Raw genomic sequence first — 15705 nt, forward strand, 5'->3', positions numbered from 1 at the left:
AGTGTTGCATTTCAGCTGGCCTTGGCGTGTACACCAGTCGTGGCCATTAAAAAGCACCTCTTCCCGCAGCCTGATTGCGTCGACGGTATTCTTCCTTCAAAACAGAACTGGCCATTCATGATGGGAGACACGGATCGCCTGCTTCGTAGCACCCCAGGTGCTAGCGATGTTGACATCGAGCTACAAGAGCGCCCACAGACACCTTCGGGGCAACACCCAACTTCAAGACCCCAGAGGCCTAAGAAGTCATACAAAGTCTGTTATTTAATATTAGGCTTTTATGTTCTCGGTATGCAACCTCGGTTTGCCCCAAGACAGACAGACGCTTACATCCACAGCTGTTGTCTTTTTTCTAGGTCATTTCGGCTTCTTCCATTATCTTGACGGCAAGCTTGCCGGGGACACCGTAGGCCAGAGCCTCCAGGCTGCGATAGCAAATGTTTTTGCCGTCTTTGTGGACATTTGTCTCCTCGGAGGCCTCGGAGTTGCCTACAACCAAATTCTCTGGAATCTTCTGCGCAAGAAGCCGTTCCAAGCTCAGGTAATCGACAAGATGGTTCACCTCCCTGGGAGCCCCTGGGACCTGGTCCATTGCAAAATCCTGCGTCGGCTTTGCCATCTCAAGAGTGTGTGGATAACTACCCTGCTTTGCGCAACGATTCCCTTCTGGTTGATCTTCCCCCCTGGTTGCGTCGAAACCAAGTTTCTGAACAAGAACGAAACGACGTACCATGATGTCAAGACGATGAACATCAGTGACTATGGAAATGGCACCGTTCGGCAGTTCGTCGAGCACTCGCTCTTTGAGATGAATGGCGACTTGAATTATGGCCCGTAACGTCTACCTCGAAACACAAATATCGACAGAATGCTGATTATCGATAGAACATGGGCAAGACCGAGACTGAAGGCAATGGCTGGTCAAGTTTTGGCCTCAGGAGAGCCCGTCAAATTTGACTCACCCTGTGGCAGTTCGTGCGCCTATAACATTTCTCTTGAAGGACCCAGTTTCCACTGCGAGGAACCCGAACAGAAACCTGCAAAATGTTTCCCCATATACGAAGCCAAGGACCTGGTTAAGTCTCGCGCGAATGGCGAATCGTATACTCTATGGAACAACGCCTTCCAGGTAACTTGGGACCCGAAGCCAAGACCTGGTGGCTGTGACCTCAAGTCTCGCAGGAGCCTTGTGTGTCGCATGAAATTGTCAACCTACACGCTCCAAATCGAACACTCGCTCGACGCCTCACGGTCCATCAAAGCCACGGTCGATAACCACAGGGATGTGTGGACCGACGAGGCTTGGATTCAAGCGCAGTTTTACTATTACTTTTATAACGTGACTCGCAGTGAGCTGTGGCCGGAACCGATCCGTCTCGATGAACTGCACACCAATTTTACAAAGTCCCAAGCATTTGCAATTCGACAAGCAGCAGTGAATGCCCTCCAAGGCCAAGTACAGCTAAGTAAGTTAAGTGGTAGCCTTGAGTACTCTCAATATACTCACCTGTGCCAGGTATCGATGCTCTCGCCTTGTCGTTCCAAGGAAACGCATCACTGGTCCTGGGCAGCCCATACATCGGTCTCCACGACAAGTACAATCCCCAATTCAACATCTCGGCTGAGAACATAGAGCGCTTCCTCCAAGATGTCGTCATCTCGACGCTATCTCTCGGCACATCGACACACAATGGGGACATCAAGGCGCTTGTCGGAACCGAAGTGTACGTCTTCAGCGAAAAGCTACAGTTCTTCCTACCTTATGGGGTATGCCTCGGCATGGGGCTTCTTATTAATTTTTATGGTTTCTGGTGTTGGAGGCGGAATGGGTCGGCCGCTGGGAATAGCTTCCTCCAGTTCGCTACAACGACGAGTTCAAGCAAGACCTTGAATGAACTCGTGGCGCTGTGCCCCGGGGGAGATGAGCATGTGCCAAAGAAGCTGAAGGAACTTGAGCTGCAGTTTGTGAACGGCAGATTCCGCGTTAAAGGCGAAGGAACAAACCCTCAACCCTGATCATGAACGGGGTTCAGAATAAACCCGGCTTTGAGTTTTCGGGTTAGACGCCTATCAGACGCGCCAACCTCAATCCAACACCACTTCCAATAGGCGATAGAAGCATCATTATCCTAAGTATACCCTGACATATAACCATTTCGCTACGAGCTCCCGCACGTTACGGACTTGCTCTTTGAGGTCAATTTAACGATGATTATACTGGAAATCGGGGTTTAAAATGAACGCGCCGTGAGGGGGGTGATTCAATTCTAATCACGCATGCACAGAATAGGATTTTAGTACGGGACGCCAGCCAACATAATTTTATGCGCCAGCATGTCCCTCCTTAAAACGTAATTCATTTTAAACACCATTCATGATCAGGGCCCAAGGCCCTGATCATCACTAGAAAGAGTGTGTGAAGGTCGCAACGAGGGCAACCATTTAGCACTTTGTTGATGATTCTCCCAAGTTAATTGACTGACACATTAAATCGGCGTTATTTTCATGAACCTAGCTATAGGTTCGTCTCCAGTCCAACTTTGGGCTATCGACATTCGTAGTCAAAGCAATCCTCCCAACATCCGAGTCCGGATTAACATCGCAAATTCTAACCTCTGTGCCCTTGATCATCTGTAACCTATCAGAGCCACTCATCCCGCTACCCTCTTGGGGAACTCTGATGTATTGGGAGTCTCTGGTGAGGCCAGCCACACCTTCCAAGAAGTCAGGTGCCTTGATGATGCAGCGGATGACCACGTTGAGGACTGAGAGAGAAAACAGCACCAAGGTTGACGCAAGTGAGACAGAGAACCATGCCTTGTGCATGACGTATCTGCTTTCGATAAACTCTGTCTAAGTTGCTGTGCTGTCATGCCAAATGCCGTTGCGGCCTTTCAAGCTGATGCCATCCCCTCCGGTCAAGACACTGAAGTTGTACATGGCCATGATAGCCGTGTTCAGTACAGTAGCCATCCTCGATCCAAACACATCCAGAGACACGTTCGAAAAACAACCCGGAGTGTAATAGAAGGCTTCTGGGGTCCGCTTGAAGACATAAGTAGGGTCACAGAGGTACTTTTCCAATCCACTAGCTTCCCCCAGATGATCGCTTGCTGTTACAAAAGGTAACTCCCAAACGATGCCACCGATTGTACGAAGGCTCGAAAGGGCGGTCAGATTCCCTGCGATGGGAAACCCTGGGCTATTGCGAACTCGCGCAGCCTGGCAAGTCAGGTCATCTGAAGGGCTGAGCCTCGTGCATGCGACTTGGATGTCCACATAAGATGTACTAATGTCGCATATTTGAAGTATCCAATCGGGGACCCCGGAGACGTCGCCTTCGCAGCGTCCCCCAACGGCCAGCTCAAGTTTAGACTCTGGTTCAAAGTCAACATCCGGATATCGAAGGCCGACAGAATGTCCCCGGAGCGCTGTATTGTTCACAAAATCCAGCACTATGTTAGGGTTTCCCTTGCCTTTGCCCTCGTACCTCTTTAACGGGAGCCCTAACCATGACGGGTCATTATACAAGAGCTTTGTAGAGCCAACCCTGAACCAATCTATTGCGTTGAATGTGCGCTTGCAAGATAGGGTTTGGTAGTGAGCATGGATTATCAATGTTGAGTTGCCGGCTCGATTGAACGAGCCACCACGAATAGGGATGCCAATAAGTGAAGCATAAGGGACCACCATGTCAGATGGGACTGACACCCAAGACGAGGGATCATTAGGGTCGTACCCTGGGAGTAACTCCAGGAATGGAATACGCACGTTGCGCCATGGGTCTCGTTGTCCCAATCGAGCAGCCTGTGATGGTCCCCCGAGTGCGGTAATGGCAGAGTCAAACCCATCAGTTGAGCCGTTGGCGTGAGAGATGAGTGTATCAGGCATATAGAACGATGCGAGGATGGCGCTTCGAAACTCGGAGATGAGGGAACTCCGCACCGAGCCTCCAGCAAACACCCCTATGTCTCCAGAGCCGTTATAGAAGAAATTAAAATCCAATATGTTGCTTCCCAAGTAATACAGGGCAGGAACTTCTGTGACCGCCGAGATGGGTTATAGGTGCAAGGACCTGACGGCTGCTTAACCTCCAAGAGGACTAAGACACCACACTAATACAATGCCAATGGACCATGCAGTAATATGCCGTACCGTAAAGATATTCTTAAAAGCAGCCACAGTAGTCTAACTAGTCAAGAGAAATTCAAGAGATGCTATAGAGGAGCCCCGTTCGGCGCGGTGAAGAGCAAGAGTCTTAAGGCACGGCCCAGCGACAGCGGCGAAGGAGATGGGCCACAGCATTAAGGCAACTTGCAAAACTTCAAGTACGTCGTCTCCAAAAGAACTTTATTCCTTATTATTGAGATACGCAACCATAGCGACCAGTACTATTTCCAAGTCAGTTCTAGTTAAACCAAAATGAGATGGCTGCTTACTAATATATCCAACGGGGATGGCGATCAACAGGATTAAAACACCAACTCTCCAAAACCATGAAGGCGCCCACTCCTTCAGTGTACGAGGAATTTTCTGGGGGTTCTCGCCGCGGTCGGACACATCCGTCGCTGTTGCCACATGGCCTTGATCTTTGGAAGGGAGCAAGTCATAGGTAGCCATGGTGAGCAGCTATTTCAAGTTGAAGATGGTAAAAAGGAAAAAAAGTCCGAATCGAGTTGGGGGGGCTTCTGTCTTTCTATTTTAACCACCGAGAGTGCAACTATCAGCTGAACGGCCTGGTACAGCCTCCACAGCCGGAATGTGGCGGGGAGACGTTCCCAGGATTGGCTCTGTGCTGTTATCATGGCCTGAGGCCTGACAGGTGGCGCTGTGTTGTTGATATGAGTGGCCAAGCTTGATGCGCCAAGCCAGGCGAGGCTCTGAGGGGTTTTCCTTCACGGAGTGTGACGAAGCTATTGGAACCATTTGTTTCCGCATTGCGAGCTCGGGGGTCTCCCAACTTTTGGGTATCTGGTTCAATGATCTATTAGTAACAGGGAGGTTTGAAACAATAATAATCGGTCAAGACCATTGGAAACATGGCCCTACCCGATGACGATTCGCTGGTTATGTATGGTGACGGATGAGATCAAGTCTCATGGAGATGCCATTCATTACCTTGGTCTGCCCACGGGTGTCGTGGTTGATGCTCTATCCCTGAGACAGATCCCCGTGGAAAGCAGAATCCGCTATACCTAAGCTGAGCTTGTGGCACAATCTTCAACAATCTTCAAGTCTGCAGTGCCGGGATTGGTTTCCTCTTCATCTTAGTGTAGCAGGTTGTACGTTACATGATACTGAGGTCAATCACAGCGATGTGACGACGGTTGTCGTTCCTAATATACCATACTTTTGAACACGTGCTAGGCTAGTACTATCCAAGTGAAGGCGTCTGAAGTCTGGTCGTGCCAAGGCCGGTTGTTGTGACAGCTTTCCCCGCGTTGATCCTCGGCAGTCTCCAGCTCCCCCGCAAATTGGATCATTGCCACCAAACTTTATCCATTCCCACGGATTGAACTGAAACAAGGAAGAAACGGACGTGTTTTTGATGGTGAATCGGCAACGGCAGGGGTATATTGCGCTCCACACGGGTTGAAGGACCTGCTCGATCACGCAATATAACGCCATCGCCGCTTGACCATTCGGAGCCGGGCCCCGGTTATCATCTCCCGGCCTCCCCTCGCCGATTCCCGTTCTTCCCCGTTTCCTCCGTCAAGAAACAAACAAAGATGCCGCCTTCTTCAGCAATCAGTCCGTCTTTCCGCGCGACGCCCTCGTTCAATCTCCGAGCCCCGGTCTTCTCCAACATTGAGAATTCCGCCAGTCTCAATGAGCAGCCTACGAGCCCGGACGTCGCCGATGATGCGTCTCAGGGATCTGGGAAGCGGAGGAGGCTTACGACGAGTGATTTTACCAGGAGGAAACGTGCTGTGACGGCTTGTCAGTTTTGTCGGATGCGCAAGACAAAGTGTGATAATGTTCGTCCGAAATGCGGGTACTGCGTGCGACAGAGAGCAAAATGTGTTTATGGAGATACGGATGAGATCGACGCTGATGGGGAAGATGTGGCGATTTCTAATCGCCAATTGATGGAGCAACTGGTGGAAATCAAGGAGATGCTTCAGAGGAATGGGGGGTCCAATCATGGACACTCGGATACTGACCCTTCGTTGGCGACTGCAACCTCACCACAGGCCCAGGCGGCAACAAGTCCATGGGCAAGGTTCTCTGCCAACACGCCACGACCGAACGAGAGCAAACCTCCAGGATTCCCATTTGAGGCTCTTCGTTGCGAATCTTTCCTACGTTGGCCAGCCCTTCGGAGCGTTGTTCCAAGTGATGCCCAGGATATCGACTCTTTCCCGCTCAGCTCGGGATACACTGAGAGCACTCTGCAAAATAGAGGTGGAGGTCAAGGCATAAACGAGTCGGCCTTTGTTCCCCTGTGCCGCAAGTTTCTTGCTCAGGTACATCCGAGGAATCCAGTTCTCGATGGACATGAGCTTATGCGACATGCTCGCTCCGCGGAGGAGGATGGGTTGAAGTGGGATTCCTCCTCATGCCTTGTGGTAAGTCGCCTGGCTCTTCCAAGTTCACAAACACTGATGAGGGAACTGAAGCTGCTCGCGTGTGCATTGGCTTCATATACAGACATGTGGAGAAGACCAAACGAATATCCTATCCCTCCAACCCCAGAACAACTTGGCAGTTTTGCCGACTCTCGAGAAAGGGCCAAAGCGGAACCTTACTATGCGGCTGCCCAGAAGAGAATGGGACTTCTCGGGAATACCATACAGGACATCCAGTGCTACTTCTTTGCCACAATCTTTGAGAAGTTTGCTCTTCGACCACTGAGAGCCTGGTGTTATATCCAGCAGGCTTGCTCGAGGTTGGAAACTCGTCTTTTGCAGCGTGGTGAACGACCTTGGGCTGCTTTTCGGGACACAAGCCCCGAGGACTATCACCTCGAGCAAAGGCTCTTTTGGTCATGCTTTCGGGCTGAGAGGCAAGTCGCCACATACCCTCTCCCCCGTGATGTAGCTAACTGGTATCAAGCGAACTGGTTTTCGAGTTGGGACTGCGACCAAGTTCGCTAGAGAACTTCTCATACCCACAGCCTTTCCCAACGCCTCCAGAAGGCCTCTTGTCTGATTTTAGCCCAACCACAGACGGGTCGTCAGTGGGTCCAGATGAAGAGCAACGCCAAGTCGATGAGAGAGGATGGTGTTACTACTTATCAGAGATATCTATCCGACGTACTGTTGATGAGACACTCAATCTCTTGTATAGACACGGCGAGGGTTATTGGATGAAGAGTCCTGGTCACTTAGTTCGCCAATACCACGAGTGCGAACAGCAGATAGCTCTGTGGTGAGTCCGTGTGTTCCTATCACAGTATCACAGACAATAACATTTAACCCCAGGAAATATCACCTGCCTTCTGTCGTTCAGTTCGATGACGACGTACTCGCAGATGAAGAATTTGCGGCAGCCCTCCAAGGCCGTGCATCGCTCTGGCGAGAATACACCCTCCGCCCAATCCTCTACTACGTCCTCCACCACAACCCAGAAGAACCCATCCACCCCGAAGCCGAAGCCCTCGCCGCAAAGGAGATTCAAATCTGTGCTACCATGGTCCATCGCATGGCTTTTCATCGACGACACGGCGGGACATGGCTCATATCCCGCAAGATCTTTATGGCTGCTTGCATTATTATTGCTGCTGCCGCGAACTCACATAGAGTATCTCCCCCTGAAGAGTGGCATACCCTTATTGGGATTGCGATTCAGTCGCTTGAGCGGTGGGCGGGGGAGGCGTCTGATCTACAGCGGATGGCGAACATTTTAGTTTCCATGTACCGGGAAACGTGCAGTCAAAGAGGCGAGCTCGATATGATGGTTTTGGAGTAATAGGGACTTTCAATTCTATCAGTATTGGTTGGATGCTATTCGGTCTTCTGGCTCAGTTATCCCATCGAGGGCCGGGCTTCAACTCTAACAAAGAACATATTATCAACACATCATAGCATCATATCCCAATGCTAACACGGTGGTGGATGCTATTCAATGCCGAGCATCGTTCGTCTTCACCCCCTCTTGTAACCACAGAGTGCAAGGCTCAGTAAAGGATAAAAGAGCATCTGCACAGAATAGAACAGTATACAGTACTCCAAAATCATCAAGGCTTCCAACAATTCGCTCTTAAATATATATTGTACTCAAATTCGGGTCACAGGGAAATCATGCCCAGGGTCAAACATGCCCGTCTCAGCATAATAAATCTCCCAATGCTTGATCAACCGTTCCAAAATCTCAGGTTGGGCTTCGGCCAGATCATTCAGCTCACCGGGGTCATTCTTCATATCGTAGAGCTCCCACCTATCCTTTCCTCGAGGCGCGTTCATATACAGCGCCTTCCAATAGCCTTCCCGGATGGCCCGCAGTCCAAAGAGCTCCCAACCTGTAATCTCCTTCTCTTCATCGTGGAACGAGGGTGCTTGGTTCTCCAGGTGGGAAACCCATGATGAGCCCCTTACAGGAACAACTTCTCTACCTCTGAACTGTTTCCCTGGAGAAGGGACACCAGCCAGCTCAAGAACCGTGGGCAGAATATCCATGACGGTACAGAAAGCATCGGTGTGGGAACCCGTCTTTGCCAAAGGCGGGTATCGAATCAGACAAGGACATCGAATGCCACCTTCTGTGATCCACGTCTTGAAGCCTCTGGAGGGAGCCATAGAGGCACACGCCCACTCAGGTCCATACCAGATATATGAATCCCCCATGCCCATGTTCTCGAGAGAATTGTTGTAGTACTTGTTAATAATCTTGGGAACTGTACCCACGCTGCCCATCATGGGAATAGCTTCCAGCATAGCGCCTTCGGCTCCGTTGTCCGACATGAAGAGGATAAATGTGTTGTCGAGTTCGTTGACGGACTCGAGATAGTCGACGACGCGGCCGATGTTGGAGTCGATGAGATCAACCATGGCGGCGTAGACTTCCATCTTTCTCGCCGACTCGGCTTGTTCAGATGGGGTCATCTTATCCCATGCCTCGAGTGTCATGGGAGCAGGCTCGATGCCTTCAGGAATAAGACCAAGCTCGACCAGCTTTGCCAGTCTTCGCATGCGGAGCGCTGCAGGGCCATCGTCATAACGCCCCTTGTATTTGTCGATGACCTCGCGTGGTGCCTGAAGGGGCCAATGAGGTGCAGTAAAGGGCAAATATGCAAAGAACGGTTGTTCAGTATCGTCTCGCTCCTTCAAGTAGTCGATCAACTTGTCGGAAAAGGATGTTGTTGAGTAGAAGTCGCTGGGGATGTGTTCGGGGTTCTTTCGATCGAGGAACTGGTCGTCTTGCATCCAGAACTTGCCGGCGTTCATGGGCGTAAAGAACCCGTGCGATGGGTCGTCTAATTGGGGCTCGTAGTTGAAGTGGTTGCAGCATCCAGAGAGGAAGACGTAGCTCTTGTCGAAGCCTCTAGAGCAAGGCGCTGTCTCCTTGCTTGTGCCGAGATGCCTGCAAGGATGAACGTCAGCAAAAGCGCGGTAGAGAGCGGCAGTTTAAGTTTACCATTTTCCAGACATGATGGTGTGGTAACCAGCATCTTGAAGGATCTCGCTGAGAGCTGCCACCTTAAAATTGAGATATCCCTCATATCCTTCTTTGCCTTTGTAGGCATCCAGGTTCCTGGCCATGTGCTCAGTCATCTGTCCTAGACCAGCAATATGGTTATCTGTTCCAGAGAACAGCATACTCCTTGTCGGTGAACATGCTGAAGCTGTGTGGAAGTTGGTCAACCGCACACCAGTCTGTGAGAGGCGATCGAGAGCTGGAGTAGCAATCTCGGAGCCAAAGCATCCAATGTCGCTGTAGCCCAAGTCATCGGCGACAATGACGAGGAAATTAGGTCGTTTCGAGGTTGGAAGTGATCCCATGGTGAAGACTGGGGGAGTACAATAATGCCGGAGTAAAGATGAACAGGAAGAGCATTGCTGGAGGGATTTGTATTGCTTGAGCTCGGTTGCAGCTAGAGCTCAGCCCCATAGCCAAGCTTATTGACATCTTGGGAGGACCCTGTTCCTTGCTTAGCGTGTATGCCCGTCTCACGGACATGACGGGGCAAGACGGAGAAGCACTTCCAACCACCGGACCCCACTTACGTCCGTCTCTCCCCGTCATCTCCGTCTGGGGTTGACAGGGGCACCAACAGACTATCGAAGCGACAAGCGAGCTTTTCCCAGTCACACGGGACTGAAGAGCGTTCCTCCACGGCAGAGCAACACGGATGGAACCCCATATGTCACCCAAAGTTGCCACATCGTGACATCCTCAAGCAAGCCGTGTGGTCTTGCCGGCCCTCCTAAGCTACTTGCCGATATGCACCCCGCAAAATAGAAGATTGACAGACAGATTTGATGCGGGGGATCAAAGATCTGGTAGTTAGCCTTCTTTCTCCCCGCATCTTATACGGACATGGACACGGAGGGGCGGATCGTCGAGGTGGTTACTTCTGTTCTCAGAGAGACCAAGAGAGAGTTGAGCACAATCATAACGCCATACACTCTCAGCGCAATGTAAATAATGACTACCTAGATGAAATGCAGCAACATAGCCAGATACTTCGACACAAAACGGCATGTGGAAATTATCGAGTGCCTCGGGAAACAGCAAGGTTTGCGGAAATAAGTATATTCTCAGAGCTACCCTGAGATACAAGAATAGTAACGTTCCAAGACTCATCTCATGCTCCAAGTCCAGGCTTCTGATAAGCCCCTCTCCTGCCACCACATCCAGTTCAGATACGCTATGTTGTATCAGAAGCTCACTGGTCCCTTGCCTTCTCTGTGGTGCTAATGTCGGAAGCATTCGCCTTGAAAACCTCGACATTCTCAGAGCCCTCCAAGTCGGAGCTGAGCTTTGCCGTGCGGAACTTGCTAATAGGCACGCCCCTAACAAAGAGCTCATCAATCTCCTCCAGAGTCTTGCCTCCACACTCGGGAATGCAGAACCACGAAAACAGCGTCGCCATGAACGCGGTGGTGCCAAAGATGAAGCCAACCTTAGACCCAAGACCAGCGTGCGACTTGTCAATCAGGTAGGGGATGCTAAAGGCGACGGCCCACTGGATGACAATGTTGAAGACGGAGCCGAGGGCGTAGGTCAGATCTCGGAGGCCTGTGGTGGGGATTTCGGCTGCGACGACGTGCGACAGGGGAGCCCAACCAAGCGAGAAGCCGAATGTGAAGAGTGTCACAGTCACAACGATGCCAGTGCGGACGCTATGCGAGGGGTTCTCAACAGTGCCAAGGCCTCCCATGGTCATGAGACTGGCAGTCTGGATCAAAGCACCAGCGACCAGAAGGGGACTATTCACAAGATTAGTCTGAGACCCCTGCCATTCAGGGATTGGTGGCAAACTTACACTCTGCCGGTCTTGTCGGTCAGCATCTGGGTGAAAAACACCGTGACGATGCCAACAGAAGAGTTGATGCACGACATGGCGAAAGGGTTCACCGTTCCAAGGCTCTGGATGAAAATGGTACCATACTTGGAACTAAAGTTCTGACCCGTAAGCTGGAGGAAGATGTTGACGCCAACGGTGATGAGAGTGCGCTTGAGATTGGCTGCAAGTCGTCAGCTGGGTCCAAAAGTGCAAGATTGTGGGTGCACTTACTACCACGGAACAGGTCCATAAAGCTGCCCTTCTTAATGGTAGTATTAATGGCTCTTTGCATGTCTTCAAACTCGGAGTTGATCTCTTCGTCTGTGTAGGCGCCCTGGCGAAGGAGCTTGAGGGACTTGAGTGCCTCCTCCTGTCGATCGCGGGTCAACAGCCATCGAGGCGACTGCATCTGTTAGCACCAAACCGATCAAAACGACCGATTGACTTACCTCGGGGATCCACCAAACAGCGACAGCCAAAATCGAGGGAATCACGAAAAAGAGGCCGTAGGGGATTTGCCAGGACCCATGTCCCTTAATCTCGCTGGTGCCACGGCAGATGATGGCCATGAGAAGGGTACCGAACTAAACCACCTGTTAGCAGATGCCCACTTTCTAACCTCTGGGGGTGGAGACAAACGTATAAGCCGGATTGATAAGTACCAACAACAAATCCACGAGCCTCAGCTGGAACAAGCTCAGACTGAAGTACAGGAACCAGAGCAAGTTCCATGCCGATATAGACATAAGCAATCGTTCGTCCAGTGATTGCCTGAGTTTGAGTCCTCGACGTGATGAGAATCACAGCCGACAGCAGAGCCCAAAAACACATGACAAACATGGCGATCCGACGGCCAAAGCGTCGGCTGGTAAGATTACCGAAAACAAGACCAAAGACAAAACCAACAAAGTTGACGCTGTTCAACAGAGAGAGGAAGACCGTCTCAAGAACATACGTCTTTGTAGCTTCGTCATAGGTACCGAATTGTCGTTTAAAGGCGGGCATTGCTTGCGTGTTGCTAAACGCACTTTGGTCCATGCCAAAGTTGAGCTGCGACAGCGCAATGATGCCGCATGAGTAAAGAAGGCGACCATTGAAGCAGGCAAAGAGCCCACGACTGCGTTTGGTCGGAGACATTATGAAAATAATCTGATCGTCAAGAATGACAAGAAGACCTGTCCGACTTGGAGTCCATTACATCGTTGGTCCCAAGATACTCTTATAGATGGAGCGTATGTCGTGCCCAAAAACGCAGGCCTCGCCGTCGTCAGAACTGGACCCAATCACGCAAGGGAGGGTCTAGACACAAACGAGCCTGGTGTTTAGTAGAATCCTTGTTTGTTGGAAGCCACCGCTATACAGGTTCTGGGCACGTTCATGGTGTAGGTAGCCAGCTGGAGGCATGTCATGGGAGAGAAACTGCGTCGTCCTAGCAGAAGCGATGGCGTGCTTCAAGGGTCCCCCGCAAATTTTTGATCAAAGTGGTTTAGGTTGATGTTTCGGAGACGGGGAGTGACGGCTCCGTGATTTCCGAGACGGACGGAGCGGGTGTGGACGGAGGTACGGAGTGGATCCCGGGCTACGGCGGGGGCGCGTCCGTTGCTCCTATGGCTGTGTTGGTGCATGACCTGCCCAAAGATCGCAGCAATCGTTGCATTACGTATATATCCCGGGATACAATTGGCATTTAATTTGCATAATACTATTCAGCCAACCACCGTTTGACATTCACCCTCCCCAATGTTTATCTGTCGGTCGTTGAGCCGCACAGAGCAGCCACTCATGTCAAACGCCTCATCCAACGCTTGCGCATATCATTCTCCAACATTCCATACACTCTTACTCCTATGGTAGAATTGAGCGCGAGTTATCAAATTGGTTCTTGTTGTTCGTCAAATATCCCCTTCTCGCAAGGACCAAAACTGTGTGCGAGGCATAACTAGAAGCCAAGGACATAATATCTTGCACAAGTGTTTGCACAACAGTCTTCGTAAAAGGCAGTCTTGCATAAGCCCCCAACCAAAAGCATCACGCACAAGTGTGCAGCCAGATGAAGCATCAACATAGCCATTTCACATAGTAAGGTATCCAAGAACCACACACCCTATCGTTGATTCCATTTCACTTTTATAGTGAGTTGAGGAGCTCAGAGGCTTATAAAGCAAACAGAAAAGCGGCACCTTCCCAAAAGAGCAACCGCCAAGGACGCCATGAGCTTCAATCCAGTAAGGGCCCTGTAAAGGCATGAGAGAAGACTGCAGCACATAATCAAGCGAAATAACGTTGGAGCTTGGGTTGGAGATCATGGAGTTGTCTCTTGTTGGATATTAAAGTAAAAATGAGCATCATGACAAAGCCATGTCGCTCAATAAAGGTCAAGAAGATGGCAAAAGTCAGACTTGACTTTGTGTGAAACCAAAGTTGTTCAAGTAGATACAAACTACCAATGTAGCTCTGTTTGGAAGTTGCCTAGAGTACAATATCCAAACCCCTTATATACGCCCCCTCATAAAACCTCAAGGCAGCTTAGTCTCAACCTGCTCAGTGCTGCCCTTCTCCTCGTGCAAATCCACACCGTCAACGTTCTGTCGGAACTCCTCGTCCTGGAGGTGCAGCTCCTCGAGCAGAGTCTTGTTGGCCCTCCAGACGGGCTTGATCTCAAACAGCCTGTCCATGGACTCAAGAGGAATGGTCTTGGTCTCGGGGACGCAGAAGAAGACAAAGAAGATGGAGATGACCATGAGGGAGGCAAAGAACAGGTACACGCCGTAACCCCAAGCATTGAACATCTGCACTGTGAATCGGGCGATGATAAAGTTCCAGAACCAGTTGTTGGCGGCGGCGTTGGCCTGGCCGAGGGATCGGGTGTTTTGGTCAAACATCTCCGAGTTGAGAACCCAAGGAGTACCGTTCCACGAAGGAGTGTAGAACGCCGTGTAAAGGTAGAAGAAGAAGACAGCGGCGATACCTCCAGATGAGAGACTGGTGTCCTCTCCGGCTTCCAGCTTAGCCTCGGTGTTGGCGATCTTGATGTAGGCGCCGATAAAGTACATGCAGAATGCGCCACCGGCGGCACCGATCATGAGAAGGTTTCGGCGACCCATGTGGTCGATGAGGACCATCAGCCAGACAAAGGTGAGGACAGTCTTGACAACGCCAAAGATACCGGTTGTGAGGAAGCTCGTGTTTGTACCGGTGATGCCGATGCTCTTAAATACGGTCGGGCTGTAGTAGTTGATGGCGTTGATACCGGAGCCTAAGAAGAATCATATTAGTTACCTGTGTTGAAGCTTGTAATCATGGGATGCTTACCGTTCTGGAAAACAAAGAGAAGACCACCAAGCAAGAATCTCCACTGAACCTTCTTGTCCTTGAGAGCAGCAAAGGGCTTCCAGAAGCCAGCACCAACATCGTTGTGATATCGCTCAATGTCGGAATCGATAAAGTTGATCTCCTCAACGATGTAGATGTTGTCCTGGCTAAGGTTTCGCATCCAGCAGAGGTTCTCAATGGCCTTGTCGCGACGACCCTTGGAGAACAGCCATCGAGGAGACTCGGGGATGAAGAGAGCGCCGACGAGCAGGAGACCGGCTGGGATGAGCTGGACGGCAAAGGGGATGAGCCAGACCTTCTCGTTGACACCAGGAGAGAAGGGCATGTGCTTGTTGATTCCGTAGTTGATCCAGAAACCAACAAGGCCGCCAGCCTGCCAGCCAAGCTCGTAAAGACCGACGAGACGACCTCGCACAGCGGGAGGAGCCAGCTCAGAGATGTAGATGGGAGTCATGTTGGAACAACCACCAACTCCGATACCGGCCAAAACTCGTCCACCAATGATCAGACCAAGGCCACGGTCCGCATTGGCACCCAGCATCATGCCAGCACCCAGCATGAAGATGAGGGAGAAGAGGATGAGCGAGTACCGACGACCGAGAAAGTAACTGCTGCCATAGGCGAACAAACTGCCGAAGAAGGCACCGGCCTGGTACACAGAGACAATGTTCTGCTTCAGCAGCGCCAGCTTATCAGCGCTGTAGCTCTCAAAGTCGAACTCATCGACGAATGAGGGCAGCGCAAGGGTAGTGCCGATAAAGGCAGAATCGTAACCGATCGTGCATGCTGCAAATGATGCTGTGGCGGCGCAGGCGTAGACGCGCCAATTGTACACCTCCTTCGGCGTGGGCCGGTCTTCCTTGAGAGTGAGGAGGCCCATGATGAATGACCTGTTATTCCGAAAAACTCAAAGAATGACAGAG

The 15705-nt window shown here is 51.0% G+C and overlaps 5 protein-coding genes and 1 pseudogene across 6 annotated transcripts, besides 1 other annotated feature; 2 read left to right on the forward strand and 4 right to left on the reverse strand.

Annotated features, from left to right (window-relative positions):
• Nucleotides 1-120: 120 nt before the first annotated feature.
• Nucleotides 121-2016, forward strand: NCS57_00210700 (uncharacterized protein; the record flags this gene model as incomplete). Its single annotated transcript, XM_053052144.1, has 4 exons — nt 121-289; nt 339-834; nt 886-1466; nt 1517-2016. The coding sequence occupies 4 exons, from the start codon at nt 121-123 to the stop codon at nt 2014-2016; spliced, it is 1746 nt and encodes a 581-aa protein (XP_052917390.1).
• Nucleotides 2017-2853: 837 nt separating this feature from the next.
• Nucleotides 2854-4620, reverse strand: NCS57_00210800 (uncharacterized protein; the record flags this gene model as incomplete). The annotated part of the gene is made up of 2 exons (XM_053052145.1): nt 2854-3965; nt 4440-4620. The coding sequence occupies 2 exons, from the start codon at nt 4618-4620 to the stop codon at nt 2854-2856; spliced, it is 1293 nt and encodes a 430-aa protein (XP_052917391.1).
• Nucleotides 4621-5729: 1109 nt separating this feature from the next.
• NCS57_00210900 (Zn(2)-C6 fungal-type domain-containing protein) lies at nt 5730-7911 on the forward strand (the record flags this gene model as incomplete). The annotated part of the gene is made up of 4 exons (XM_053052146.1): nt 5730-6569; nt 6621-7006; nt 7057-7371; nt 7425-7911. The coding sequence occupies 4 exons, from the start codon at nt 5730-5732 to the stop codon at nt 7909-7911; spliced, it is 2028 nt and encodes a 675-aa protein (XP_052917392.1).
• A 308-nt stretch (nt 7912-8219) lies between these two features.
• Nucleotides 8220-9941, reverse strand: NCS57_00211000 (Sulfatase domain-containing protein; the record flags this gene model as incomplete). The annotated part of the gene is made up of 2 exons (XM_053052147.1): nt 8220-9522; nt 9577-9941. 2 exons carry the CDS (start codon nt 9939-9941, stop codon nt 8220-8222), a joined length of 1668 nt encoding a protein of 555 aa, XP_052917393.1.
• Nucleotides 9942-10828: 887 nt separating this feature from the next.
• On the reverse strand, nt 10829-12586 carry NCS57_00211100 (MFS domain-containing protein; the record flags this gene model as incomplete). Its single annotated transcript, XM_053052148.1, has 5 exons — nt 10829-11372; nt 11429-11630; nt 11681-11852; nt 11899-12033; nt 12089-12586. 5 exons carry the CDS (start codon nt 12584-12586, stop codon nt 10829-10831), a joined length of 1551 nt encoding a protein of 516 aa, XP_052917394.1.
• A 1379-nt stretch (nt 12587-13965) lies between these two features.
• NCS57_00211200 lies at nt 13966-15671 on the reverse strand (annotated as a pseudogene). Its single transcript has 2 exons — nt 14762-15671; nt 13966-14705 (listed from the first exon to the last, which is right to left on the reverse strand).
• Nucleotides 13966-15671: a sequence feature.
• Nucleotides 15672-15705: the final 34 nt, after the last annotated feature.

The sequence above is a fragment of the Fusarium keratoplasticum genome, chromosome 2 (genome assembly GCF_025433545.1).
Source record: "Fusarium keratoplasticum isolate Fu6.1 chromosome 2, whole genome shotgun sequence".
NCBI lineage: Eukaryota > Fungi > Ascomycota > Sordariomycetes > Hypocreales > Nectriaceae > Fusarium > Fusarium keratoplasticum.